The sequence below is a fragment of the Oncorhynchus mykiss genome, chromosome 31 (genome assembly GCF_013265735.2).
Source record: "Oncorhynchus mykiss isolate Arlee chromosome 31, USDA_OmykA_1.1, whole genome shotgun sequence".
Lineage (NCBI taxonomy): Eukaryota > Metazoa > Chordata > Actinopteri > Salmoniformes > Salmonidae > Oncorhynchus > Oncorhynchus mykiss.
This window is the reverse complement of record NC_050571.1, coordinates 24955445-24982799: the sequence shown is the minus strand read 5'-3', so window position 1 is coordinate 24982799 and position 27355 is coordinate 24955445. Positions and strand designations below refer to the sequence as shown.

Sequence of the window (27355 nt, the reverse complement as noted above, 5' to 3'; positions counted from 1 at the left end):
TCTCTCTGCAACTGTATTAGTAAAAGTACAGTACAGCTAAGTATGTTAATTATTTTATACAGTTATTATTGATCTTTATTTAAGGGTGTCAATCATTGCGGACTCCAATGTACTTCCACACTAGGTGTACGGTATATGGCGCATCCTTGATTTTAATCAAGTTGTCGTGTTTTCATTTACCTTAAGTTGTTGCAATGTCAATGTCATGTTTCACTGTTCTCTTGGTAGTGTTTTCAGTGTTACACTGGCATGTTTGAAGGTAGCAGTAGTTTGGCTGGCATGTGTTATGGCTGGCATGTGTTATGGCTGGCCCACTAGTGCTCTGTGTTGTTTCTCCCCTTGCCACACTGGGCAACAGAGACAATGCCCAATGCCCTGGCACCTGAACTAGCAACATTACCCAGGATTTACCTTATCCAGGATGATCCTGGACCTGTGCCAGACTGCCTCTATCACGGGTTTGTGTATGTGATGGTAAAATCCAGGATTTCTCTCCCACCTGCTATCCTCCATGTTAATCTCTTTTCAATACCAGCTGAAGACCTACAAATATCATGATCCTGTATCTTCCATGGGGGACCTTCCCATCTCCCCTGAGGAGGAATGGAGACACTGTGTCAGTTTCTCTCTTGTTTGTCAGGGGTTATTACTGGCCTGGGTTCAGAAGATCTGGGTGAAAATAGTGCTGATATGAAAGTTCTGTGAACAGAGTAATAATTAACATCCGACAACTCCCACTCTCTGGAGGCCTTTACCCTGGGGAACTTACGGGATGCCCTGAATGTTCTATTTTTCTCTCTCGCTCGCTTGCTGTGTTCAGAAGATCTTCAGTAAGCCATCTTATTCCATTAAAGCATTGAGTCTGAGTCTTCTCAGGTCACCAGTGCTGTTTGATGAGAAATACATAATAAGCACTCTAGATTCATAATGTGGAGAGAACCTCACCTTGAATTACCGGACAGTCTGTAATGGAGAATTTTTTAAATATTCCACTCTCACCAGTAGGTGTCAGATTTACCCTGCTTTTAGAAGCACATAATTTGAGTTATTAATTAAATAGAAAAAAGTTCTATTTTCTATTTTTCAGTTTCTAATTTACACTCTACACTCTATATTAAATGATGCCCTACTGAACAACCACCTCAGCTCAACCATGACATAAACTAACATGGTACAACACAACAGCCACTATCCTGAATACCTCAGTTTATGTGATATTAATGTTCTCAATTGTTGTTATTGATTAATGGTGTGAGGCCCAATGATGTGACCAGTTAATCAGTAAGACAAGTGGTGTCCCTTTTTAAACGTTAAACTCAGTCAGCTGGTATATAATACGGCTGGCTTTTCATTTTCCTCATGAAGAGTCTCTTCTTTGAGAGTGACTTTAGGTGATACACTTCATCAAAGGAACATTAAGCTAAGGGACAAACCAAGGTGAGATCTACTATAAGATCTATGTACTGTTGTGAGATCTACTTTATACGGTCTATGTAGTGATGTGAGATCTACTTTATAAGGTCTATGTAGTGATGTGAGATCTACTTTATAAGGTCTATGTAGTGATGTGCGATCTACCTTATAAGGTCTATGTAGTGATGTGATAGTATAATTTTGGTAGTCTACAAACTAAGGGTAATGATCATCACATTACTTTACCATGGATGCAACCCCTGTGTTTCGAAGCTGTTCAACCTTTATACATAAGACATTAAATGAGTTGCATAAACGATTCATTTTTGAATGACTAAAATGTAAATGCGTAACTCCATTCCAATGAATACATATTGCTTTGTCTTTGGAGAGCTCCCATCCATCATGATGCTTGCTTAATTATATCCTATTAATAATTGATTCAAGGGATTTGCTGTGCTTCAAGAAACCCTCACAATATTACTCATCTTGGAGAGGTACACCATGTAGATAGAATTAGAAGGCAATCGCACATACTCACACGCACTTACACACGTGCACACACGCGCACGCATATACACACCCAAATTCCTAGCACGCAACTACTACATCAAGCTTGTGACTTTGCAAAAATGTTGGATGCATTTGCAGTTCGTTTTGGTTGTCTCAGAAGATTCTTTGCCCAATAGAAATGGATGATAAATAATGTATTGTCATTTTGGAGTAACTTTTAACGTAAAAAAGAATATAATATGTTTTGAAACACTTCTACAATATTTTTTTGTTTGTTGCCAAGACATGCTAATCTCTCACCATTACCAATAACAGGAGAGGGTAGCATGTCTTGGGGCTATTATCTTTGACCGTCTGTAACTTTCTCACTCATCATTATTTACAATGAATACAAACCACAAAATAATTCTCATCTTGGAGAGGTACATCATGTAGGCAGAATGAGAAGGCACACACAGACACACACGCCCGCAGTCGCGCAAGCACTCGCACACGATCACACACACACACACACACTCACATAAAGGAATTCAGAGTTGCACTCACATCTTTCTGTAGATTTATATATTAACCTGCTGTAACTCTGTTGGTGCCTGGATTCCTCACACACTCAGAAAACAGCTCAACCAGCAAGATGGCACAGAACATCTGAGTGCTACCGTCACTCTAAAATAAGTACTCAACTCACAGTCACAGAAAAGGTTCTAGGCTTTTAAGAACACATTAGCTGTAACAACTCCGCAGGTGTCCCCAATCTGAAAACCTCTAAGCGACAGCTTAGACATGAAAAAAGCTTTCCCCTACAGAGAGAACAAGACAACTTTGAAGGAAGGTAGTCTGATTTCTGTAGAAAGTGTCAGCCGGCAGTCTGACGACCATAAGCACGGGAAATTTAGAGGGGAAAATTAGGAAAGAGATGTTTCTGAGGACAGTGATGTTACATTTATGTTTCTGAGGAGTGATGTTTCTGAGAACAGAGATGTTTCTGAGGACAGTGATTTTTCTGAGGACATTTATGTTACATTTATGTTTCTGAGGACATAGATGTTTCTGAGGACATAGATGTTTCTGAGGACATAGATGTTTCTGAGGACAGAGGTGTTCAAGGCCTTTACTGGTAGGGATCATGTCTACAAGACAAGTTTATCTGAGTACTGCCAGAGAGCAGAGGACTGTTGACCCCTTACATCAAGGACTGCTGTCAGTTAATACAACGTAGTCTTCCTTTGTTCACATTTAATTGGCTACTATCGCACCTTCTCTTTAGTTAGCTGGTGAAAGGATGAGCACAGTGAAAGCAGAGAGGGTTACGAAAGGTAAGGGCAGTGTTTGTCCCTGTTCCATGTCTCTCTGATATGTAGGTATTGCAGTCTGTCTCAACCTTGGAATTAAAGCTAGTGTTGACTTTTTTCCTCTTATAGCTAGTGACTAAAATTGGCATATTTGCAATAAATGAAGGACTCATCTGGAATTACAGAGGGTTGGCCTTATGGTTTCATTATTTAACTGCTCCCATCTTGAGTTCGAATTGAATGTATGGCAAATAGCGCCCATGTCAATTATTTTTTCCCTGCTACCCTTGCCCACAAAAGAGGACCACAATGGCTATAGACAGTTGTTGGCATACAGTACCAGTCAAAAGTTTAGACACACCTACTCATTCCAGGGTTTTTCTTAATTTCTTACTATTTTCTACATTGTAGAATAATAGTGAAGACATCAAAACTATGAAATAACACATGGAATCATGTAATAACCAAAGAAGAGTTAAATAAATAAAAATGTATTTTAAATGTTAGATTCTCCAAAGTAGCCACCCTTTGCCTTGATGACAGCTTTGCACACTCTTAGCATTCTCTCAACCAGCTTCATGAGGTAGTCACCTGGAATGCAAGTGTGCTTTGTTCAAAGTTCATGTGTGGAATTTCTTTCCTTCTTAATGTGTTTGAGCCAATTAGTTGTGTTGTGACAAGGTAGGGGTGGTATACAGAAGATAGCCCGATTTGGCAAAAAGCCAAGTCCATATTATGGCAAGGAGAGCTCAAATAAGCAAAGAGAAACGACAGTCCATCATTACTTTAAGATTTGAAAGGACTTGAAAAGACTACCCAGAGTTACCTCTGCTGCAGAGTATATGTTCATGAGAGTTACACGCCTCCAGAAATTGCAACACAAATAAATGCTTCACAGAGTTTAAGTAACAGACACATCTCAACATCAACTATTCAGAGGAGACTGTGTGAATCAGGCCTTCATGGTCGAATTGCTGTAAAGAAACCACTACTAAAGGACACAAATAATAAGAAGAGACTTGCTTGGGCCAAGAAACACGAGCAATGGACATTAAACTGGTGGAAATACGTCTTTGGTCCAAATTTGAGGTTTTTGGTTCCAACCAAAGTGTCTTTATGATATTCAGAGTAGGTGAACGGATGATCTCTGCATGTGTGGTTCCCACCGTGAAGCATGGAGGAAGAGGTGTGATGGTGTGGGTGTGCTTTTCTGGTGACACTGCCAGTGATTTATTTAGAATTCAAGGCACACTTAACCAGCATGGCTACCACAGCATTCTGCAGCGATATGCCATCCCATCTGGTTTGCGCTTAGTGGGACTATCATTTATTTTTCAACAGGACAATGACCCAATACACCTCCAGGCTGTGTAAGGGCTATTTGACCAAGAAGGAGAGTGATGGAGTGCTCCATCAGATGTTCTGGCCTTCACAATTCCCCGTTTCCACCCAATTGAGATGATTTGAGATGAGTTTGACCACAGAGTGAAGGAAAAGCAGCCAACAAGTGCTCAGCATATGTGGAAACTCCTTCAATACCGTTGGTAAAGCCTTCCAGGTGAAGCTGGTTGAGAGAATGCCAAGAGTGTGCAAAGCTGTCATCAATGCAAAGGGTTGCTACTTTGAAGATTCTCAAATCTAAAATATATTTTGATTTTGTTTAACACTTTTTTGGTTAGTACATGATTCCATATGTGTTTTTTCATATGTCTTCACTATTGTTCAACAATGCACAAAATAGTAAAAATAAAGAAAAACCCTTGCATGAGTAGGTGTGTCCAAACTTTTCACTGGTACTGTGTATATTTGTTGCATTTTTTATATTTTTTAAATGGCCAAATAAAATAAAATACTCTTTCTCTACAGCCCTATACAGTGAAGTCATCATGTCCTCTCGTCTAATCACAATACTTTCATCCAGCGTGGAACCTATGATGAACTACAACGGTAAATTCCAAGAGTGATATTTTATCATATCAAAAAGTGTGCCCAGAGAATTCAAGGCACTTTGTCAATAAATACTTTGTCTTCAACCTCAAATTCAGAATTAATTGTTTGAATTCAGTGAAATGTCAACTGTGGTTTTAGGGGGACGGACCCATGGCGCTCCCGCTTCCCTGCGTCCCAAACATCTCCTGGAGGAGGACAGGGAGTCAGGCCTTGGGTCCACTCTGGACCTCATCAGCAGCTTGGAGGGGTACAGCCAGGAGGATGAACCAACCTCACCCACCTCCTCCCCCAAACCAAGGGAAGGGAACAGTCCCCCCAAAGAGCAAGGTACAGCACTCTGAAGTTCCAGACACATTTTCCCCCTGCATGCAATTATACTGTATATACGTCAACACTCCTACAAGAGGAGATACTGTGTAGTGAACGTGGAAGAGAGTCATTGTGATAACCTATTAGTCTGTCATTTTTATTTTATTTTATTAGGCTCCCAATGGGCCCACACCAATGCTGACAGCTAGTTTTCCTGGGATCTGGCACAGTGAATAATACATTACAGACACAAATACTTTACAATTTACATGCATTTAAAACATGAAAGGAAAATGTTCCTTTTTTTACAAACACATTTATGTAAATGGTATATTATAGAAGGGTCTAGACACCTTTTTTGTGATTTCATGTTTTTGAGAAACTTATCCAAAACAGCAAATCACTTCCTCATCCTCCTTGTGTACTATGGGGCCCCCGAAAAAACATGAACAAAGGTTCCAAAAACACCCTAATTCGTCCTTTTAGAAACAGCCAAGCTCTCAGTGAAGTGATCATCCAAATTTTATCCGCAATATTTTATTCCATTTTCTACGACTCAAGCCGTTTCCCCTTTCCAGCTGTTCCATTCTCTGTGTAGCCTGCTGCTACAGGTAACTGCCACAATTGTAATGAATACTCAGGGAGAAAAAGGTGTAGATTCACGCACAGAGCGTGGCAGGTGTTTATTTCGCCTTCACAGAAGGCAGGAATCGTGGTCATTGGCAGGCAATGGTCATACACTGGTAGGCAAACAGGCAGGTTAATAATCAAAACCAGGACTGAATACCGTAACTGGTTCTCACAAACGAGCTAGGAAAAGGCTTAGTAGAGTCAAAATGAACAATACCTCACAAAGGCACAAACAGAATGAACTGAACTAAATAAGGAGCTGATGAGACCGGGTGAGTAACTAACACATGTGAAATCAATGAACAAAAATGAAAGACAGGGCTACATTGAAAGACAGGGCTACATTCAAGAACACAACAAAACAAGGTTGACTAAGAAAATAAATACAGAACCTTACAAAAATAAAATAAACACCAACATAAAATGTCTTAATAGGGCGTTGGCCACCATGACTTGCCAGAACAGCTTCACTGTGCCTTGGCATAGATTTTTTCTGTCCTTAATTGTCTAGTGTTGGTGATCGCGTGCCCACTGGAGCCGCTTTCTTCTTGTTTTCAGTTGATAGGAGTGGAACCTGGTGTTATTGTCTGCTGCAATAGCCCATCCTTGACAAGGATCAACGAGTTGTGCGTTCCTAGATGCCATTCTGCACACTACTGTTGTACTGCGCTGTTATTTGTCTGTTTGTGGCCTGCCTGTTAGCTTGCACAATTCTTGCCATTCTCCTTCAATTTCTGAAAAGCCCAGCAGGGTAGCTGTTTCTGAGATACTGGATCCGGCGTGTCTGGCACCAACGATTATACCAAGTCGTTTAGGTCACTCGTTTGGCCATTCAAACGTTCAATCGAACAGTAACTGAATGCCTCGATGCCTCGATGCAAGCCCCGGCCATGTGACTCAGTTTTGGTACAAGCAATCCATTTTCGAGATAAACTGGCCACTGAGTGTATATACTGTGTATATATCTAAAACTACAACTAAAGTCACAAATGTACACAATTAATAATAAAGAAACAATACAACTAAAGATTACTAATGAGTGTGTGTTAAGAGTGTGTGTGTGTGCATCTATCTCTTATATGTACAGTACATGTCAGTACATACACACAAACATTAGGTCACAATGGGGAGAGGCTTGACTTATTTTGTCATTACGTTGTTGCCTTGTCTTGTCAAAGCGATACTGTTTCTAAACTAGGACAAATGTTGGTTTGTTCTTCAGGAAGAAACATTGTAATAATACATTTGTTCTTTCTATCTTTTTATTTCTTGTTCTTTCGTTCTCTGGTTGTTTCTCTTGTTTTGATCAACAGCCACCGCAGAACCTGACATGGAGCTCAGTCCCAACAGAGTCAGAGAATTCTTCATCAACTGCTCCAAGATCCCGCTCCTCCTCCTCCTCCTCTTCTTCTTTGTCTGTTCATTAGACACACTAAGTTCAGCGTTCCAGCTGGCTGGGGGTGAGTAGATTACACTCAACTGTCCCTCCGAGATGAATTAGGTAATGAGGGATTTTGTGTCTCACTATAATTAGGATGTTTTGCACTCTGTCCTCTCCTCTCTGGGTGTGCTTTGTCAGATTAACTGACTCGTGCATTTTGATGACTATGATGAGAAAACCATTGTCATGGTGTAGGAGATGTGTTAAGAGCTGTACATCCTGTATGTGTGTGACTGAAGGTAAGGTAGCAGGGGACATCTTCAAAGACAATGCGGTGCTGTCTAACCCAGTAGCAGGGCTGGTGGTGGGGATACTGGTCACTGTATTGGTCCAGAGCTCCTCCACATCCACCTCCATCATCGTCAGCCTCGTCTCCTCAGGATGTGAGTACATGGAGAGAGAGATTCTGCATCTGCGTGTGTGTTCGTGCAGGCGTGTGTGTGTGTGTGTGTGTGTGTGTGTGTGTGTGTGTGTGTGTGTGTGTGTGTGTGCCTGCAGTCTTGTGGGTGTGTGCATACATGTTTTTGGGCTTGTGTTGGTCTGCATGAGGGTGAAAACATGGCTTGTAAATCTGAACTGAGTGAATAGGATTAAAGGGACCAGTGAAACAAGATGCTTATGAATTTGAAACAAAGTGGTGGAGCTCTCTCATCATTGTCAGTGCTTAGTTATGTATAACAGTCTCTTGGGGTGGGCTGCTCTGCTGCCAATAGGGGTTATCCACAGAGACCTCTCATTCACTGTGTGCATGTGACCAGTGGCTATGGTACATCAGTATGCCAGGACTGTCTCTGTCTCAGCAGCCAATCTCAGAGAGGACACCAGGGGAATTATGGGCAATTACAACCGCCCAGCTTCCCTGTGCCTCCTGTCTGTCTGTGAGCTGTATGTATGTGTGAATGCGCAAAGGGTCATCATCTGCATAATAGGCCCCAGCAATAATAAAACCAGTTCTTCAGTTAAAAACTGAGTTGCCTCCACTCACCTGCAAATTACCTTTAGTTTTCCCTCCATTAAAAGCATTTTGAAATAGGAAGGGTCAGGTTTGATAATATTTAAGCCCGAGCATTACCATAATCATGGCACTTTATGCAGTCTTTGAGAAGAAGCCAAAGTCATTACATAAATATGGGAGGTTGTGTAACTATGTGTGTGTGTGTGTGTGTGTGTGTGTGTCTGTCTGTCTGTCTGTCTGTCTGTCTGTCTGTCTGTCTGTTTCCTTCCTTCCTTCCTTCCTTCCTTCCTTCCTTCCTTCCTTCCTTCCTTCCTTCCTTCCTTCCTTCCTTCCTTCCTTCCTTCCTTCCTTCTGACAGTGTTGGAGGTCCGGTCTGCCGTTCCTATCATCATGGGGACCAACATTGGGACATCGGTTACCAACACCATCGTAGCCATGATGCAGGCAGGGGAGAGAAATGACTTCAAACGGTACAAGGGGATGAGAGGAGAGCAGAGCAGAGGAGAGGAGAGGAGAGGAGAGGAGAGGAGAGAGGCTGTGCAGTGAACTGTACAACTGTACTTCTCTCCAGTCCATGTGCTGTCATGTTAACAGTATAACATCATCTAACCATATATAAGCCTATCAACAGCAGCAATGACATTTCTCAAGCCTGTTGACCCCATATCACTAACCTTATAAACCTCTCTGGGATATGTGGGATGCTAGCGTCCCACCTAGCCAAAAGCCAGGGAAAATGCAGAGCGCCAAATTCAAATAAATTACTATAAAAATCTAACTTTCATGAAATCACACATGCAAGATACCAAATTAAAGCTACATTTGTTTTGAATCCAGCCAACATGTCAGATTTCAAAAAGGCTTTTCGGTGAAAGCAAACAATGATATTATCTGAGGACTGCACCATAGTAAATAAAGAGAGAGAAGCATATTTCAACCCTGCAGGCGCGACACAAAAATCAGAAATACAAATATAATTCATGCATTACCTTTGACGAGCTTCTTTTGTTGGCACTCCAATATGTCCCATAAATATCACAAATGGTCCTTTTGTTCGATTAATTCCGTCGATATATATCCAACATGTCAATTTATTTGGCGCGTTTGATCCAGAAAAACACTGGTTCCAACTTGCGCAACGTGACTACAAAATATCTCAAAAGTTACCTGTAAACTTTGCCAAAACATTTCAAACTACTTTTGTAATACAACTTTAGGTATTTTTTAACGTAAATAATCGATAAAATTGAAGACGGGATGATCTGTGTTCAATACAGGAGGAAAACAAACTGTAGCTAGCTTTCTGGTCACACGCTTCTATCTAACAGTACACTTCAAGTTACCCTCGTTCAAGGTGGCCATACTTCTTCATTACACAAAGGAAGAACCCCAACCAATTTCTAAAGACTGTTGACATCCAGTGGAAGCGATAGGAACGGCAAGAAGGTCCCTTAGAAATCTGGATTTCCAATGAAACCCATTGAAAAGAGTGACCTCAAAAAAATCAATCTGAATAGTTTGTCTTCGGGGTTTCACCTGCAAAAAGAGTTCTGTTATACTCACAGACATGATTCAAACAGTTTTAGAAACTTCAGAGTGTTTTCTATCCAAATCTAATAATAATATGCATATCTTATCTTCTGGGGATGAGTATCACAATGACCTTTCTGCTCCGAGTTAAAACACTTTATTGTCCATTTAAAGTGAAATGGACACTTTCACTAAACTAACTTAAATAACTCAGTCACATAACTCAGTCACATAAGTACATGACTAAACAAGTAATGCGTAAGGGCATATTATTAAAAGTCATCAGTACAATTACCCATAACACCGCTAAGGTAAATTATTGGAGGAGATCAAACACACAATTAACCAACACACAACTGGGTTCTGTCTCTGTGTTCAGTGCGTTTGCTGGGGCTACCATCCATGACTGTTTCAACTGGCTGTCTGTGCTGGTGCTGCTGCCGATGGAGGTGGCTACAGGGCTGATGACCCACCTGGCCCACATCGTAGTCACCAGCTTCAACATCCAGACTGGAGAGGACGCCCCTGAGCTACTGAAGGTCATCACTGAACCAGTCACTAAACTTATCATACAGGTATTAACCAGTCATTAAACTCATCATACAAGTGTTAACCAGTCATTAAACGTATCATACAGGTGTTAACCAGTCATTACACTCATCATACAGGTGTTAACCAGTCATTAAACTCATCATACAGGTGTTACCAGTCATTAAACTCATCATACAGGTGTTACCAGTCATTAAACTCATCATACAGGTGTTACCAGTCATTAAACTCATCATACAGGTGTTACCAGTCATTAAACTCATCATACAGGTGTTACCAGTCATTAAACTCATCATACAGGTGTTAACCAGTCATTAAACTCATCATACAGGTGTTAACCAGTCATTAAACTCATCATACAGGTGTTAACCAGTCATTAAACTCATCATACAGGTGTTACCAGTCATTAAACTCATCATACAGGTGTTAACCAGTCATTAAACTCATCATACAGGTGTTACCAGTCATTAAACTCATCATACAGGTGTTACCAGTCATTAAACTCATCATACAGGTGTTACCAGTCATTAAACTCATCATACAGGTGTTACCAGTCATTAAACTCATCATACAGGTGTTAACCAGTCATTAAACTCATCATACAGGTGTTAACCAGTCATTAAACTCATCATACAGGTGTTACCAGTCATTAAACTCATCATACAGGTGTTAACCAGTCATTAAACTCATCATACAGGTGTTACCAGTCATTAAACTCATCATACAGGTGTTAACCAGTCATTACACTCATCATACAGGTGTTAACCAGTCATTAAACTCATCATACAGGTGTTACCAGTCATTAAACTCATCATACAGGTGTTAACCAGTCATTAAAGGTATCATACAGGTGTTAACCAGTCATTAAACGTATCATACAGGTATTAACCAGTCATTACACTCATCATACAGGTGTTAACCAGTCATTAAACTCATCATACAGGTGTTAACCAGTCATTAAACTCATCATACAGGTGTTACCAGTCATTAAACTCATCATACAGGTGTTACCAGTCATTAAACTCATCATACAGGTGTTACCAGTCATTAAACTCATCATACAGGTGTTACCAGTCATTAAACTCATCATACAGGTGTTAACCAGTCATTAAACTCATCATACAGGTGTTACCAGTCATTAAACTCATCATACAGGTGTTAACCAGTCATTAAACTCATCATACAGGTGTTAACCAGTCATTAAACTCATCATACAGGTGTTAACCAGTCATTAAACTCATCATACAGGTGTTACCAGTCATTAAACTCATCATACAGGTGTTACCAGTCATTAAACTCATCATACAGGTGTTAACCAGTCATTACACTCATCATACAGGTGTTAACCAGTCATTAAACTCATCATACAGGTGTTACCAGTCATTAAACTCATCATACAGGTGTTACCAGTCATTAAACTCATCATACAGGTGTTAACCAGTCATTAAACTCATCATACAAGTGTTAACCAGTCATTAAACGTATCATACAGGTGTTAACCAGTCATTAAACGTATCATACAGGTATTAACCAGTCATTAAACGTATCATACAGGTGTTAACCAGTCATTAAACGTATCATACAGGTGTTAACCAGTCATTAAACTCATCATACAGGTGTTAACTTCTCTGGGATATGTGGGACGGTAGCGTCTCACCTCGCCAACAGCCAGTTAAATTGCAGGGAGCCAAATTCAAAACAACAGAAATCCCATAATTAAAATTCCTCAAACATACAAGTATTTTACACCATTTTAAAGAAAAACTTCTTCTAAATCCATCCACAGTGTCCAATTTCAAAAAGGCTTTACGGCGAAAGCACACCAAACGATTATGTTAGGTCAGCACCTTGTCACAGAAAAACATACAGCCATTTTCCAGCCAAGGAGACGGCTCACAAAAATCAGAAATAGCGATTCAATTAATCACTAACCTTTGATGATCTTCATCAGATGGCACTCACATGACATGTTACACAATAAATTAGTGTTTTGTTCAACAAAGTTAATCTTTATGTCCAAAAACCTCATTTGAAATTGGTGTATTATATTTTTATTTATTTTTATTTCACCTTTATTTAACCAGGTAGGCTAGTTGAGAACAAGTTCTCATTTGCAACTGCGACCTGGCCAAGATAAAGCGTAGCAATTCGACACATACAACAACACAGAGTTACACATGGAATAAACAAAACATACAGTCAATAATACAGTAGAACAAAAGAAAACAAAAAGTCTATATACAAATATAGGCCATGGTGAGGAATATAGGCATTAGTCCAAGGTGAGGAAGTAATTACAATATATTAATTACAATTACAATATATTACAATATAATTACAATATAGCAATTAAACACTGGAATGGTAGATCGGCAGAAGATGAATGTGCAGGTAGAGATACTGGGGTGCAAAGGAGCAAAATAAATAAATAAATACCAGTATGGGGATGAGGTAGGTAGATAGATGGGCAGTTTACAGATAGGCTAAGTACAGGTGCAGTGATCTGTAAACTGCTCTGACAGCTGGTGCTTAAAGCTAATGAGGGAGATGTGAGTCTCCAGCTTCAGAGATTTTTGCAATTCGTTCCAGTCATGGGCAGCAGAGAACTGAAAGGAAAGAAGACCAAAGGAGGAATTGGCTTTCGGGGTGACCAGTGAGTTATACCTGCTGGAGCACGTGCTACGAGTGGGTGCTGCTATGGTGACCAGTGAACTGAGATAAGGTGGGGCTTTACCTAGCAGAGACTTGTAGATAACCTGTAGCCAGTGGGTTTGGCGACGAGTATGAAGCGAGGGCCAGCCAACGAGAGCGTACAGGTCGCAATGGTGGGTAGTGTATGGGGCTTTGGTGACAAAACGGATGGCACTGTGATAGACTGCATCCAGTTTGTTGAGTAGAGTGTTGGAGGCTATTTTATAGATGACATCCCCGAAGTCGAGGATCGGTAGGATGGTCAGTTTTACGATGGTATGTTTAGCAGCATGAGTGAAGGACGCTTTGTTACGATATAGGAAGTCGCTTCTAGATTTAATTTTGGAATTGGAGATGCTTAATGTGCGTCTGGAAGGAGAGTTTACAGTCTAACCAGACACCCAGGTATTTGTAGTTGTCCACGTATTCTAAGTCAGAGACGTCCAGAGTAGTGATGCTGGACGGGCGAGCAGGTGCCGGCAGCGATCGATTGAAAAGCATGCATTTTGTTTTACTTGCGTTTAAGAGCAGTTGGAGGCCACGGAAGGAGAGTTGTATGGCATTGACGCTCGTCTGGAGGTTAGTTAACACAGTGTCCAAGGAGGGGCCAGAAGTATACAGAATGATGTCGTCTGCGTAGAGGTGGATCAGAGAATCACCAGCAACAAGAGCAACATCATTGAATTATACAGAAAAGAAAGTCGGCCCGAGAATTGAACACTGTGGCACACCCATAGAGACCGTCAGAGGTCCAGACAACAGGCTCTCCAACAACAGGCCCACTTAACTCTATCAGAGAAGTAGTTGGTAAACCAGGCGAGGCAATCATTTGAGAAAACTAGGCTGTCGAGTCTGCCAATAAGAATGCTGTGATTGACAGAGTCGAAAGCCTTGGCCAGGTCGATGAATACGGCTGTACAGTAATGTCTCTTATCGATGGCGGTTATGATGTCGTTTAGAACCTTGAGCGTGGCTGAGGTGCACCCATGACCAGATTGCATAGCGGAGAAGGTATGGTGGGATTCGAAATGGTCAGTAATCTGTTTGTTAACTTGGCTTTCGAAGACCTTAGAAAGACAGGGTAGGATAGATCTAGGATAGGTCTGTAGCAGTTTGGGTCTAGAGTGTCATGATCAGAAATGCATTGTCTCAAACAAACATCTGGTGAAAGTGGAGAGAGCCACATCAAAATACAGAAATACTCATAATAAACCTTGATAAAAGATACAAGTGTTATGCATGGAAATATAGATAAACTTCTCCTTCATGCAACCGCTGTGTCAGATTTCAAAATGGCTTTAAGGCGAAAGCACACCTTGCGATTATGTTAGGTCAGCGTTAGTCACAGAAAAACATCCAGCCATTTTCCAAAGAAGGAGAGGTGTCAGAAAAGTCAGAAATAGCGTTATAAATATTCACTTACCTTTGATGATCTTGATCGGAATGCACTCCCAGGAATCCCAGTTCCACAATAAATGTTTGTTTTGTTCGATAAATCCATAATTTATGCCAAATACCTCCTTTTTGTTCACACATTTAGCCCAGTAATCCAAATGCATAATGCATGATCACTTGTTCAGACAAAATGTCAAAAAAGTTATATTACAGTACGTATAAACATGTCAAACGATTTATAGAATCAATCTTTAGGATGTTTTTAACATAAATCTTCAATAATGTTCCAACCAGAGAATTCCTTTGTCTTTAGAAATGCAATGGAATGCAGCTACCTCTCACGGGCGCACGAGTGATCAGCTCATGGCACTCTGCCAGACCTCTGGCTCAAACAGCTCTCATTCTCTCCTCCTTCACAGTAGAAGCCTCAAACAAGGTTCTAAAGACTGTTGACATCCAGTGGAAGCCTTAGAAAGTGCAATGTAACCCCATAGACACTGTATATTCAATAGGCAATGACTTGAAAAACTACAAACCTCAGATTCCCCACTTCCTGGTTAGATTTTTTCTAAGGTTTTTGCCTGCCATATGAGTTCTGTTATACACAGACATCATTCAAACAGTTTTAGAAACTTCAGAGTGTTTTCTATCCAAATATACTAATTATATGCATATTCTAGCTTTTGGGCCTGAGTAGCAGGCAGTTTACTCTGGGCACCTTTTTATCCAAGCTACTCAATACTGCCCCCCAGCCCCAAAGAAGTTAACCAGTCATTAAACGTATCATACATGTATTAACCAGTTATTAAACTCATAATACAATATAAAAAACTGTCAATATAACACCTAATGAATACCTGTCATGAACATGTTGGCTGGGCTCCCCCTGTTGGCTGTGCTGCCTGCTTATGCCATCAAACTCCTGCAACTTATCCCAAATGTTGCTTCCGGCCTGGTGTTCAACCTTCCCAAGTTCTCCCATGTCACCCCGCTCCTCCGCACACTCCAATGACTTTCACTCGAAGCTCGCATCCACTACAAAAATATATTTACTATGACTGTGATATGTGGTTGTCCCACCTAGCTATCTTAAGATGGATGCACTAACTGTAAGTCTATCTGGATAAGAACATCTGCTAAATGACTCAAATAAAATAAAAGTAAACAACCAATCTGTCTTGTCTCCATCAGTTGGATAGGCAGGTGATCACCGGCATCGCCATGGGAGATGAGAGGATGAGGAACAGGAGCCTAGTGAAGAAGTGGTGCCACACCGGGCTAGTTACGGTACAGACCCTCAACACCATCAATGTCTCAACACTGTCATCATTGTCATCACTTTCACTCCCAGACCCTCTGCCTCACCACATCACGGTCTCAACACTGTCACGGCCAACACCGTCATTATCATGACTGTCACCACCGTCACTCTTGAGCCTGTCACCCCCACCAGCTGTTAAGGCTTTGGTGCGATAAGCTCTGTCGCTGATGAGACTTTCTCTGTCACTATCACAGTGATTTATGAATATACTGTCTGTGAATGATAAGACATAAGGCATACTGTTTGCTATGTTTATCTTCTCTCTACCTCGCACTCTCTCTCCTATCTATCTTATATGCTTCTAAACTCTCTCCCATTCTCTTTTCTATCAGTCCTCTATGAATATCAGCATCCCTGGTTCTTACAACTGTAGCTCCGCCCACCTCTGCTTGCAGGAAGGTGACATCACCTGGACCACTCAGAATCTCCCCTCCGAGGTTAACATCCAGAAATGTAAATCCAACATAAATGACTTACATTAAACTGACATATGTATAGTTTTATATACTATTTTTGACATCACACTTATTTTACTTATTATTTCTTTAAGGTTATTAGATTATTTTTAGATTTGGGTTATTTATAGTTAATTTTCATTGTTTTAGCAGAATAAGAACTTTATACATATGTAGAATCTCAATTTCAGCTTGTTTGCTACAGCAGGATAAGAATCCTGCAGCAACAAGAAATGTGAATTATATTTAATGGATATTTTTTGTAGCGCAAATCTGACATTTTTAAAATGGAAATGACAAACTTTAGAAGAATTAAAACCTTGAATACACTACACTTTTGCTTTTACTGCTGTGCAGGAACATTTTCAGCAAAAAAGAGTGCTCAAGTTAAGATCCTACATCTTAAAGAAAATAATGCATGCCATTTAGCAGACACTTATCTCCAAAGAGACTCACAGTCATGTGTGCATACATTTTTTACATATGGGTGGTCCCCGGAGTCGAACCCACTACCCTAGTGTTGCAAATGCCATGCTCTACCAATCGAACTACAGACAAGAACACTGTTGTGCTATTTGTCGGGTGCTCCTGGTTTTCTCCAGGTAGGCATCTGTTTGCTGATGCCCATCTGTCAGACCTGACGGTGGGGCTGATCCTCCTGGCCGGCTCCCTGGCCCTGCTCTGCACCTGCCTGGTGCTCCTGGTCAAGCTGCTCAACTCGCTCCTCCAAGGTCAAGTGGCAAAGGTCATCCAAAAGGTCATCAACACAGGTGGGCGCCGGTCGGAGATAGATTGAGAATGCCAAGTCTGAACATACTAAATATAACCTCCACTAGCAATACATTTTACATGGACAAGACAGACAGACGGACGGACGGACGGACGGACGGACGGACGGACAGACAGACAGACAGACAGACAGAGTAGACGGACACGCCGACAGACAGACAGACAGACAGACAGACAGACAGACAGACAGACAGACAGAGTAGACGGACACGCCGACAGACAGACAGACATACAGATGGACAGACGGACAGACAGACGGACAGACCTAATCAGGGTCGTCACTAGTTACCACAGCAACAAAGTCTAATTTTGTCTAAATCCAGCCTATTTCTGAAATCCACTAGCAAGATTTACAGACAGACAAGAAAGACAGACAGGTAGACCTAATCAGGATCTTGCTCTAACCGTTTCAATGTAGACTTGCCGTATCCGTTTGGCTGGCTGGCGGGCTACCTGGCCATGTTTGTGGGAGCAGGGATGACCGTTGTAGTGCAGAGCAGCTCTGTGTTCACCTCTGCCCTGACACCACTTATAGGTGAGTGACCTCTGGCTAGGGGAACATCTACCTACCCCATTCTTGCATGAATAACAATTAAAACAACATTTGTAGGTTTTCTATAATGATTGATTGTGATTGTTATAGACAGAATAATCATAGATAAAGGCCATTTATCAATTTGGTTTATTCAAATCAGTGGTTCAGGGGGTAGAAGAGAAGGTCAATAGTTTGGACAAGACAAACAGATTCACATGGGTTATGAAATCTATTCTTAGAAAAAGCATTGATGTATACCTGAAATACCTAGCCTACAAACACAATCTATGAACTCACACAGAGACATACATTCTAGTTGTATCTCATTGCTGACATGCTGGTCCATTCTAAAACCCCTGTGGTCTGTGAGATAACATGTTAATATACCTTAGAAAGACAGCAGGCAGGTAAACAAGTACAATCAGATAAACATTGACCCACTTCACATCACATAGTTTGATGAAGCCAGAGTAAAACTTCCTCATGCATCTTCATTTGATATATGGTTTGAATATTTACAAAAACATGAACAATGGATTAATAGGTCTTTTTTGGGGTTATCATCAGGTTAACCAGTTATGCAAATCTCAGTAAGGCACAGCATAAATCACGTTTCTTAAATCAAAGGGAATATTTCATTGGCTGATATAACAATAAATGGGTGTAAATCTTCAGTTGATCAGTGACTTGTAAGACACATTGGAATCATACTGTTCTCTGGCTGGATGTTACTGGATGTGAAGGCGTAGAGGAATGGATCCAAGCAGCTGTAGGTCAGAGATCCAACAATTATCCAATTGGATTCCCAGAACCCTCTCATAGCCTTATCCCCCACAAAGATGGCTGCCACTCCCAGCACATTCATGACATGGTGAGGAGTGCATGGAATGATGAAGGTCACAATGATGCTGGTCACTAACCTAGTCATCCTGGGACTCCTGAAGAAGGCTGTTTGGTTCACCTTTCTGTGGAGGTGGATATAGGCGGACGCCACGAGAAGGGAACAACAAATCCCAGGACAGTATTGAGGAGTATACCGGCCATTTCCTGAGTGTCTGATGTGAAAACATACTGACACTGTACCTGTCCACTCTCATCTGGCTTCAAATCCGGTAACATCACCCTAGAAGACATATTCACAACCCCTGTTAGTCCCCAAAGGACAGCCAGCAAACCTGTCTTCCCTGCCCCTGACTCTGCCAGTCTGACCCAGCTGTGGGGTAGAGAAACAGGAGGTAGCATTGAATGCTCAGTAGTGTCACAGTAAGCAGGCTGGCTTAGAAACTACTGAAGAATAGCATGGAAATGTGATCCTCTGTAGCTCAGAAACTAGAGCATGGAGCTTGCAATGCCAGAATAGTGGGTTTGATTCCTGGGACCACCCGTACGCAAGCATGACTATGTCGCTTAGAATAAAAATGTCTGCTAAATGGTATATATTCTATATGAACATACAAAGAGACAGGGTTTCAAGTAGATCAGAAACAGTCAGCATCTGGCTCAAACTGGCTATATCTTGGTTTTAGCGAAGGACAACCAATCACTGGGATGTTCTTGGGAATGCTGATTAGGCAGCAGAGAGACATGACCGCGCTAGGCTGTCATATAAAGTACTGTTCTCATCTGACAGGAGGTACAGTACTCTGAAGAGCTGTTTTTCTGTCCAGTGAATTTGCTATCCAAATATAGTCTTAGTGAGTTGGTAGTTATGGAAAGGCCCTGGTTAGATGTTGTGTGTCAGTGGGACTTTGCATGGGCCCTCTGAATATCCTGAACTTCTTATGTGAAACCACAAATGACGATGTGTTTATTTTAATTTACCTGGAGAATGTTGGATAACCAAGCAACCAATGAACAATCAGAGTTGTTTCTGCTCTAACACATGGAAAGTAAAATCAACCCCTCATATCGATTTCATATCTGATCTCTGGAGTATTTTAGGAAATGGAAATGGAAATGTTCTTTCATTTATAATGTAAACAATGTACATTATCCCAATATCGCAGAAGGTTGATGGCACCTTAATTGTGGAGGGTGGGCTCGTGGTAATGACTGGAGCGGAATTGGTGGAATGGTATCAAATACTTCAAACACACGCTTTCTATCTATTCAATGCCATTCCATTTGCTCCGTTCCAGCCATTATTATGAGCCGTCCTCCCCTCAGCAGCCTCCACTGCCCAATATGTCATACTTATATTTGCATCTAAGACTCAGTCTAAGACTCATTATTCCTCATTTTGACGGTGTGCAGATCTCTCTCTTCTTATATTTCAATTACCTTCAAATACATTCTTAAATAAGTATTTAGCCAAAGTTTGTTTGAAAATAGTTGAATGTTGGAATGTATTTGCAAATACATTTGGAAAGTATTGGCATGTATTTAAACCTACTTCTAATTTAAGTAGTTGTAGTGGGCTGTGTATTTGAAAATACTCAAATACACAGAAAATAAGTATATCAAATACAAATACTTAAGTAATCGTACATTCGTATATTACACTGTTGAAATAACCAATGAGTGTCTGGAAATTCTACAAGATTGTGGCTTTCGGATGACTGGTCAGTGGTGGAAAAAGTACACAACTGTCATACTTGAGTAAAAGTAGAGATACCTTAGTAGAAAATGTCACATAGTAAAATACTACTTCAGTAAAAATCAAAAAGTATTTGGTTTTAAATATACTTAAGTATCAAAAGTAAATGTAATTGTCACGACTTGTTCGGGCGGCGTTCGGCAGTTGACGTCACCAGCCTTCTAGCCATCGCCGATCCACTTTTCATTTTCCATTTGTTTTGTCTTTGTCTTACACACCTGATTTCAATCCCGCACTTGTTCATTATTTACCCTCTGTTCCCCCATGTTTGTTTGTCAGTAATTGTTCGTTGTAAATCGGTCCGTTTTTGTGGGCTCGCTATATTGCTTTGTATTTGTGTATTTTTGAGTAAAATACCTTGATTGCTCTCATATCTGCTGTCCTGCGCCTGACTCTCTACACCAGCTACACACAGGACCTTTACAGTAATTGCTAAAATGTGACTGACCGGATCGATTCGGTCTTACGTAGCATATCAAATCAAATTGTATTAGTCAAATGCGCCGAATACAACAGGTATTTCACCATACAGTGAAATGCTTACTTACGAGCCCCTAACCAACAGTGCAGTTTAAAAAAAAAAACGGATAAGAATAAGAGATAAAAGTAACAAGAAATTAAAGAGCAACAGTAAAAAATAACAATATATACAGGGGGTGCCGGTACAGTGTCAATTTGCGGGGGCACCGGTTAGTTGAGGTAGTATGTACATGTAGGTAGAGTTATTTAAAGTGATTATGCGTAGATGACAACAGAGAGTGGCCGTGGTGAGGAGAGGGGAGGGTGGGCAATGCAAATAGTCTGGGTAGCCATTTGACTAGCAACATTTGAAATTGTGTTTTTTACATTGGATATACAGTAAGTAGAGACTCAGAGCTAGAAAATTGTGTATCATACACTATAATTGAGGAACAATGGGAAAGTAATTCTGCTTTGATAGTTGATAAACTCAGTCTCCGGCTCAAACTGGAAAGATTGTGGTTTTAACGAAGGTTGAACATCACTGCGATGTTCCCTGGAACTCCGATCAGGAAGCAGAGAGGCAGGACCATGCTAGAGGCTAGATGTCCACAGTTCCAGGAGAAGGCTGAAGGACTGAGGAAGGAAGCAGAGAGACAGGACCACGCTAGAGGCTAGTCGTCCACAGTTCCAGGAGAAGGCTGAAGGACTCAGGAAGGAAGCAGAGAGACAGGACCACGCTAGAGGCTAGACGTCCACAGTTCCAGGAGAAGCCTGAAGGACTGAGGAAGGAAGTAGAGAGACAGGACCATGCTAGAGGCTAGACGTCCACAGTTCCAGGAGAATCCTGAAGGACTGAGGAAGGAAGCAGAGAGACAGGACCACGCTAGAGGCTAGTTGTCCACAGTTCCAGGAGAAGGCTGAAGGACTGAGGAAGGAAGCAGAGAGACAGGACCACGCTAGAGACTAGACGTCCACAGTTCCAGGAGAAGGCTGAAGGACTGAGGAAGGAAGCAGAGAGACAGGACCACGCTAGGCTAGACGTCCACAGTTCCAGGAGAAGGCTGAAGGACTGAGGAAGGAAGCAGAGAGACAGGACCACGCTAGAGGCTAGACGTCCACAGTTCCAGGAGAAGGCTGAAGGACTGAGGAAGGAAGCAGAGAGACAGGACAACGCTAGAGGCTAGACGTCCACAGTTCCAGGAGAAGGTTGAAGGACTGAGGAAGGAAGCAGAGTGACAGGACCACGCTAGAGGCTAGACGTCCACAGTTCCAGGAGAAGGCTGAAGGACTGAGGAAGGAAGTAGAGAGACAGGACCACGCTAGAGGCTAGATGTCCACAGTTCCAGGAGAAGGCTGAAGGACTGAGGAAGGAAGTAGAGAGACAGGACCACGCTAGAGTCTAGACGTCCACAGTTCCAGGAGAAGGCTGAAGGACTGAGGAAGGAAGTAGAGAGACAGGATCACGCTAGAGGCTAGATGTCCACAGTTCCAGGAGAAGGCTGAAGGACTGAGGAAGGAAGTGTTGGAGGTGGAATAGTTTAAGGTGGACAAGTTGCTCCATTTCTAACAGAGAGATTAATGGACTGGTTGACTGGGACGAAGTCAGCTCCATGTTTAGACCTCTGCTCTACCAGAGGTGGTACTGAGTTAATGACATCAGACAGTTTTTAGAACAGCTGGTTTTCTGTCATGTGAATATTTCCTATTCAAATACAGTCTCAGTGAAGTGGTGGTTTGGGAAAAGCTCTGGTTGGATGTTGTGTGTCAATATGTATTTTCATGGGACATCTGAATATACTGAACTCATGACACATGATTATCTTGTTTGTCAGTTCATCTTGAATTTTCTAGTTATAATCTTGGACAACCTTTGGACAGGAAGGTGGGTTCCTATTCTAACTTGAAACATATTGGGTGGATGAGTGTTGTTATACATGTTCAGATGACGGGCTACACGTTGGTGGTGTAAGCCAGTGGTTCTCAAACTGTACCAGTATCACCAATATGTACCTTTTTATGTGCATTTTACCTGTAAGCCTATGGTCATCTTACAGCAGACACGCTTTTCTGTGTGCCACATGAACAATGATGAACCCTGCTCCTGGTTTGCAGGTATTGGTGTGATCAGTCTGGAGAGGGCCTATCCACTGACTCTGGGCTCCAACATCGGCACCACAACCACAGCCCTGCTGGCAGCCCTGGCCAGCCCTGGGGACAAACTGGCTGCTGCCATACAGGTATGGACCGTTTGCAACTTACATTCAAGTAAAAGGGCTGAGAAACAGCAAAAGATATCTTTCCCCCAATGTCCATCTAATACTGTCCATCTTGTCTTTCCTCTCAAATGTCCATCTAATACCGTCCATCTTGTCTTTCCCCCAATGTCCATCTAATACTGTCCATCTTGTCTTTCCTCTCAAATGTCCATCTAATACTGTCCATCTTGTCTTTCCCCCAATGTCCATCTAACACTGTCCATCTTGTCTTTCCTCTCAAATGTCCATCTAATACCGTCCATCTTGTCTTTCCTCTCAAATGTCCACCTAATACCGTCCATCTTGTCTTTCCCCCAATGTCCATCTAATACTGTCCATCTTGTCTTTCCTCTCAAATGTCCATCTAATACCGTCCATCTTGTCTTTCCTCTCAATTGTCCATCTAATACTGACCATCTTGTCTTTCCTCTCAAATGTCCATCTAATACCGTCCATCTTGTCTTTCTTCTCAAATGTCCATCTAATACTGACCATCTTGTCTTTCCTCTCAAATGTCCATCTAATACTGACCATTTTGTCTTTCCTCTCAAATGTCCACCTAATACCGTCCATCTTGTCTTTCCTCTCAAATGTCCATCTAATACTGACCATTTTGTCTTTCCTCTCAAATGTCCATCTAATACCGTCCATCTTGTCTTTCCTCTCAAATGTCCATCTAATACTGTCCATCTTGTCTTTACTCTCAAATGTCCATCTAATACCGTCCATCTTGTCTTTCCCCCAATGTCCATCTAATACTGTCCATCTTGTCTTTCCTCTCAAATGTCCATCTAATACCGTCCATCTTGTCTTTCCTCTCAATTGTCCATCTAATACTGACCATCTTGTCTTTCCTCTCAAATGTCCATCTAATACCGTCCATCTTGTCTTTCTTCTCAAATGTCCATCTAATACTGACCATCTTGGCTTTCCTCTCAAATGTCCATCTAATACTGACCATTTTGTCTTTCCTCTCAAATGTCCACCTAATACCGTCCATCTTATCTTTCCTCTCAAATGTCCATCTAATACTGACCATTTTGTCTTTCCTCTCAAATGTCCACCTAATACCGTCCATCTTGTCTTTCCCCCAATGTCCATCTAATACTGTCCATCTTGTCTTTCCTCTCAAATGTCCATCTAATACTGTCCATCTTGTCTTTCCCCCAATGTCCATCTAATACTGTCCATCTTGTCTTTCCTCTCAAATGTCCATCTAATACTGTCCATCTTGTCTTTCCCCCAATGTCCATCTAATACTGTCCATCTTGTCTTTCCTCTCAAATGTCCATCTAATACTGACCATTTTGTCTTTCCTCTCAAATGTCCACCTAATACCGTCCATCTTGTCTTTCCTCTCAAATGTCCATCTAATACCGTCCATCTTGTCTTTCCTCTCAAATGTCCATCTAAAACTGACCATCTTGTCTTTCCTCTCAAATGTCCATCTAATATGGTCCATCTTGTCTTTCCTCTCAAATGTCCACCTAATACCGTCCATCTTGTCTTTCCTCTCAAATGTCCACCTAATACCATCCATCTTGTCTTTCTCTCAAATGTCCATCTAATACTGACCATCTTCTTTCTTCTCAAATGTCCATCTAATACCGTCCATCTTGTCTTTCCTCTCAAATGTTCATCTAATACCGTCCATCTTGTCTTTCCTCTCAAATGTTCATCTAATACTGTCCATCTTGTCTTTCCTCTCAAATGTCCATCTAATACCGTCCATCTTGTCTTTCCTCTCAAATGTCCATCTAATATGGTCCATCTTGTCTTTCCTCTCAAATGTCCATCTAATACTGTCCATCTTGTCTTTCTCTCAAATGTCCATCTAATACTGACCATCTTCTTTCTTCTCAAATGTCCATCTAATACCGTCCATCTTGTCTTTCCTCTCAAATGTTCATCTAATACTGTCCATCTTGTCTTTCCTCTCAAATGTCCATCTAATACCGTCCATCTTGACTTTCCTCTCAAATGTCCACCTAATACTGACCATCTTGTCTCCAGATTGCTCTGTGTCACTTCTTCTTCAACATCCTGGGAATCCTGCTGTGGTACCCCATCCCTGTGACACGTGTCCCTATCCGCATGGCTCGTGCCCTGGGTGAACGCACCGCCAAGTACCGCTGGTTTGCTGTCCTCTACCTCCTCATCTGTTTCCTGCTCCTCCCGTCCCTGGTCCTAGGCCTCTCATTGGCTGGCTGGAGAGTGATGGTGGGAGTGGGCGCACCATTTGTGGGTGTGACTGTTTTCATTGCCTTGGTGAACCTGATGCAGGTGGGTTAGAAATACTGTAATCAGCCATTCTTGGAGAACATTTGAAGTCAAATTGATAATGGAGACTGTACATTTTTACGAAGATTTTCTACGCAACTTTCATTGTCATCCAAGAGTGGTTGAATAGTTCAGATGTATCAAATTTGATTGGTCTATGGTTGGTTGGTAACAACATTTCTCTGTGCTGCAGGCTCACAGCCCCGGCCACCTGCCCGCCCGTCTCCAGAGCTGGGACTTCCTGCCTCGCTGGATGCGCTCCCTCAAACCCCTTGACAGGGTCATCACCAAGGCAACTGGCTGCTGCAGCACTGGCCAAGCAACCGGAGACGACCAGGCGGCGCCCATGAACGCGGTAACGGCCCATGTTGACCCCAAGATTGCATCCGCCCAGAGGAAGGCTGACCTGGCGTATGATCACCCCGTCTTTGAGTTCCTGGATGAGACGAAGCCAGGTGTACCTGTGTTTAAACTGAAGGGTCTGGAGAGGTGTAACAGCACACCCCTCTAAAGGAGATGGGTCTTGGTCTGACATGGGAAGGGTTGGTTTAATATTTTCTATTTAATCTCAGGAGTGCACTGCTCTGGGCCTCAAGGGCCATAGAGTGTTCTGGTCCTTGGCTTATAATCTATGATTGATTTCTGCCAGCTGTGCAGTCTCTCTATAGCTAATCAATGACACATATTGATAAATTAAGTGCCTGGGAGATTACTGTACAGTATAAAGCCCAGAAGGAGATCTTATAGTCCTTGAGGACTGGAGTTGTTTTCTGTGAATATGTTTTATTATCATAGTGAACCAGACTGGATCCAGTAGTCTAGATTGAAGATAACAGAGGTTAAGACAACAGATTCTAATATCCCATAACTCTTTGCAAAAATGGGACCAGCTATGCTAGTTAACATCGGTGCTGGTCCAATGAATTTGTTTATTTTCGAACGCTGTCACATGGAATTATTCTATTGTCCTAACCAGTATATTTTCTACCTAGCCAGTATCTAGTTCCCTAAGTGGGGTTGGGATGGATAAGCACTCCAAGACATCCCAGTGGAATCAAAGAGGGCTCACTTCACAGATAATCTAAACCAGATGGGTGTACATGAAATGAATGTGTACTGTGTGGGTTAGAATATTCATCGTAGGTGTGTTTTGTCTGTGTAAATGTGTCTGTTTGTGGGTTTGCTTATGTGTTCGTCATACAAGCGTGCACCTACTCTAGCAAATGTAGCTTCACAGAAGTCAGTTGATTATGCAGAAGAAGATCATGCTTCAAGCCCCTTGATGATGCTGTTCCCTGTAGGGGAGAAATACTTTGCTAGCACTTTGGGAACAGAATGAAATGTTCAGGTAAACAGTGTCTCTCTTTGCTCCATGAACAAAACCAGAGTGCAGAGTGTGCAATGATATGAAACACTAAAAGGAACTTGTTTGTCAGACATGGGTGGAAAAAATATTTAGAAGAAATTCATAGATACTAATATAGTGCTTGCTGTATAATACAGCTCTCTGTATATGCCATTGATCGTTTCCTTGACAAGTGTCTATCTAATGATATAGCCACATTTAAATAAAACAATGATATCTTGTCAAACATTGTGTACATACATTTGATTGATATATCGGTAGCCAGTCCTTTCAAATAAAAAAAGCAATCATAACTAACAAAAATCCAGAGAAAAACACTATATTTGCCGTGCCATGTCTGAAGTCATAGCTAAGTCAGTATCACATCATATAGCTAAAAACCTGTGTTGTAGTTAGTGGGCAAAACAGTAGAACAGTTTCTAAAAGGTTATGCTAGTTAAACTTCCCAATAAGAACACAGAAGATCATTTTCCATTTAGAACATCTACTTTATTTCTGGCTACTCAACATGACCTTAGACTCCTCCACATCATCCATCCCCCCTCAGGATCCCTCCACCCTTTCACCCCATCGGTCATTCAATCAGCAGCCCTCCACCCTGCCACCCCGTCGATCATTCAATCAGCAG

The 27355-nt window shown here is 41.6% G+C and overlaps 1 protein-coding gene across 3 annotated transcripts; it reads left to right on the top strand.

Moving 5' to 3' along the window:
* The first annotated feature begins 1324 nt into the window (after nt 1–1324).
* slc34a1a (solute carrier family 34 member 1a) lies at nt 1325–26953 on the top strand. 3 transcript variants are annotated; one of them, XM_036970062.1, is made up of 15 exons: nt 1358–1437; nt 3194–3242; nt 5085–5165; nt 5307–5495; nt 7421–7567; nt 7788–7931; nt 8862–8973; nt 10413–10608; nt 15860–15955; nt 16385–16442; nt 17047–17214; nt 17652–17768; nt 22939–23063; nt 25095–25364; nt 25555–26953. In XM_036970062.1, exons 2-15 carry the CDS (start codon nt 3209–3211, stop codon nt 25870–25872), a joined length of 2055 nt encoding a protein of 684 aa, XP_036825957.1. In that variant the 5' UTR covers nt 1358–1437; nt 3194–3208; the 3' UTR covers nt 25873–26953. The 3 variants fall into 3 exon arrangements, with proteins under 3 accessions (XP_036825956.1, XP_036825957.1, XP_036825955.1); XM_036970060.1 differs by having other exon boundaries at nt 1359–1437; nt 16322–16442; XM_036970061.1 differs by lacking the exon at nt 3194–3242 and having other exon boundaries at nt 1325–1437; nt 16322–16442.
* The last annotated feature ends 402 nt before the right edge of the window (nt 26954–27355 follow it).

Coding starts and splice junctions, on each gene's coding strand:
- slc34a1a (XM_036970060.1), top strand. CDS start 3,209: ATGAGCACAGTGAAAGCAGAGAGGGTTACGAAAG. Junction 5,166..5,306: donor ACCTATGATGAACTACAACG/GTAAATTCCAAG, acceptor CTGTGGTTTTAG/GGGGACGGACCCATGGCGCT. Junction 16,443..17,046: donor CGAGGTTAACATCCAGAAAT/GTAAATCCAACA, acceptor GGTTTTCTCCAG/GTAGGCATCTGTTTGCTGAT.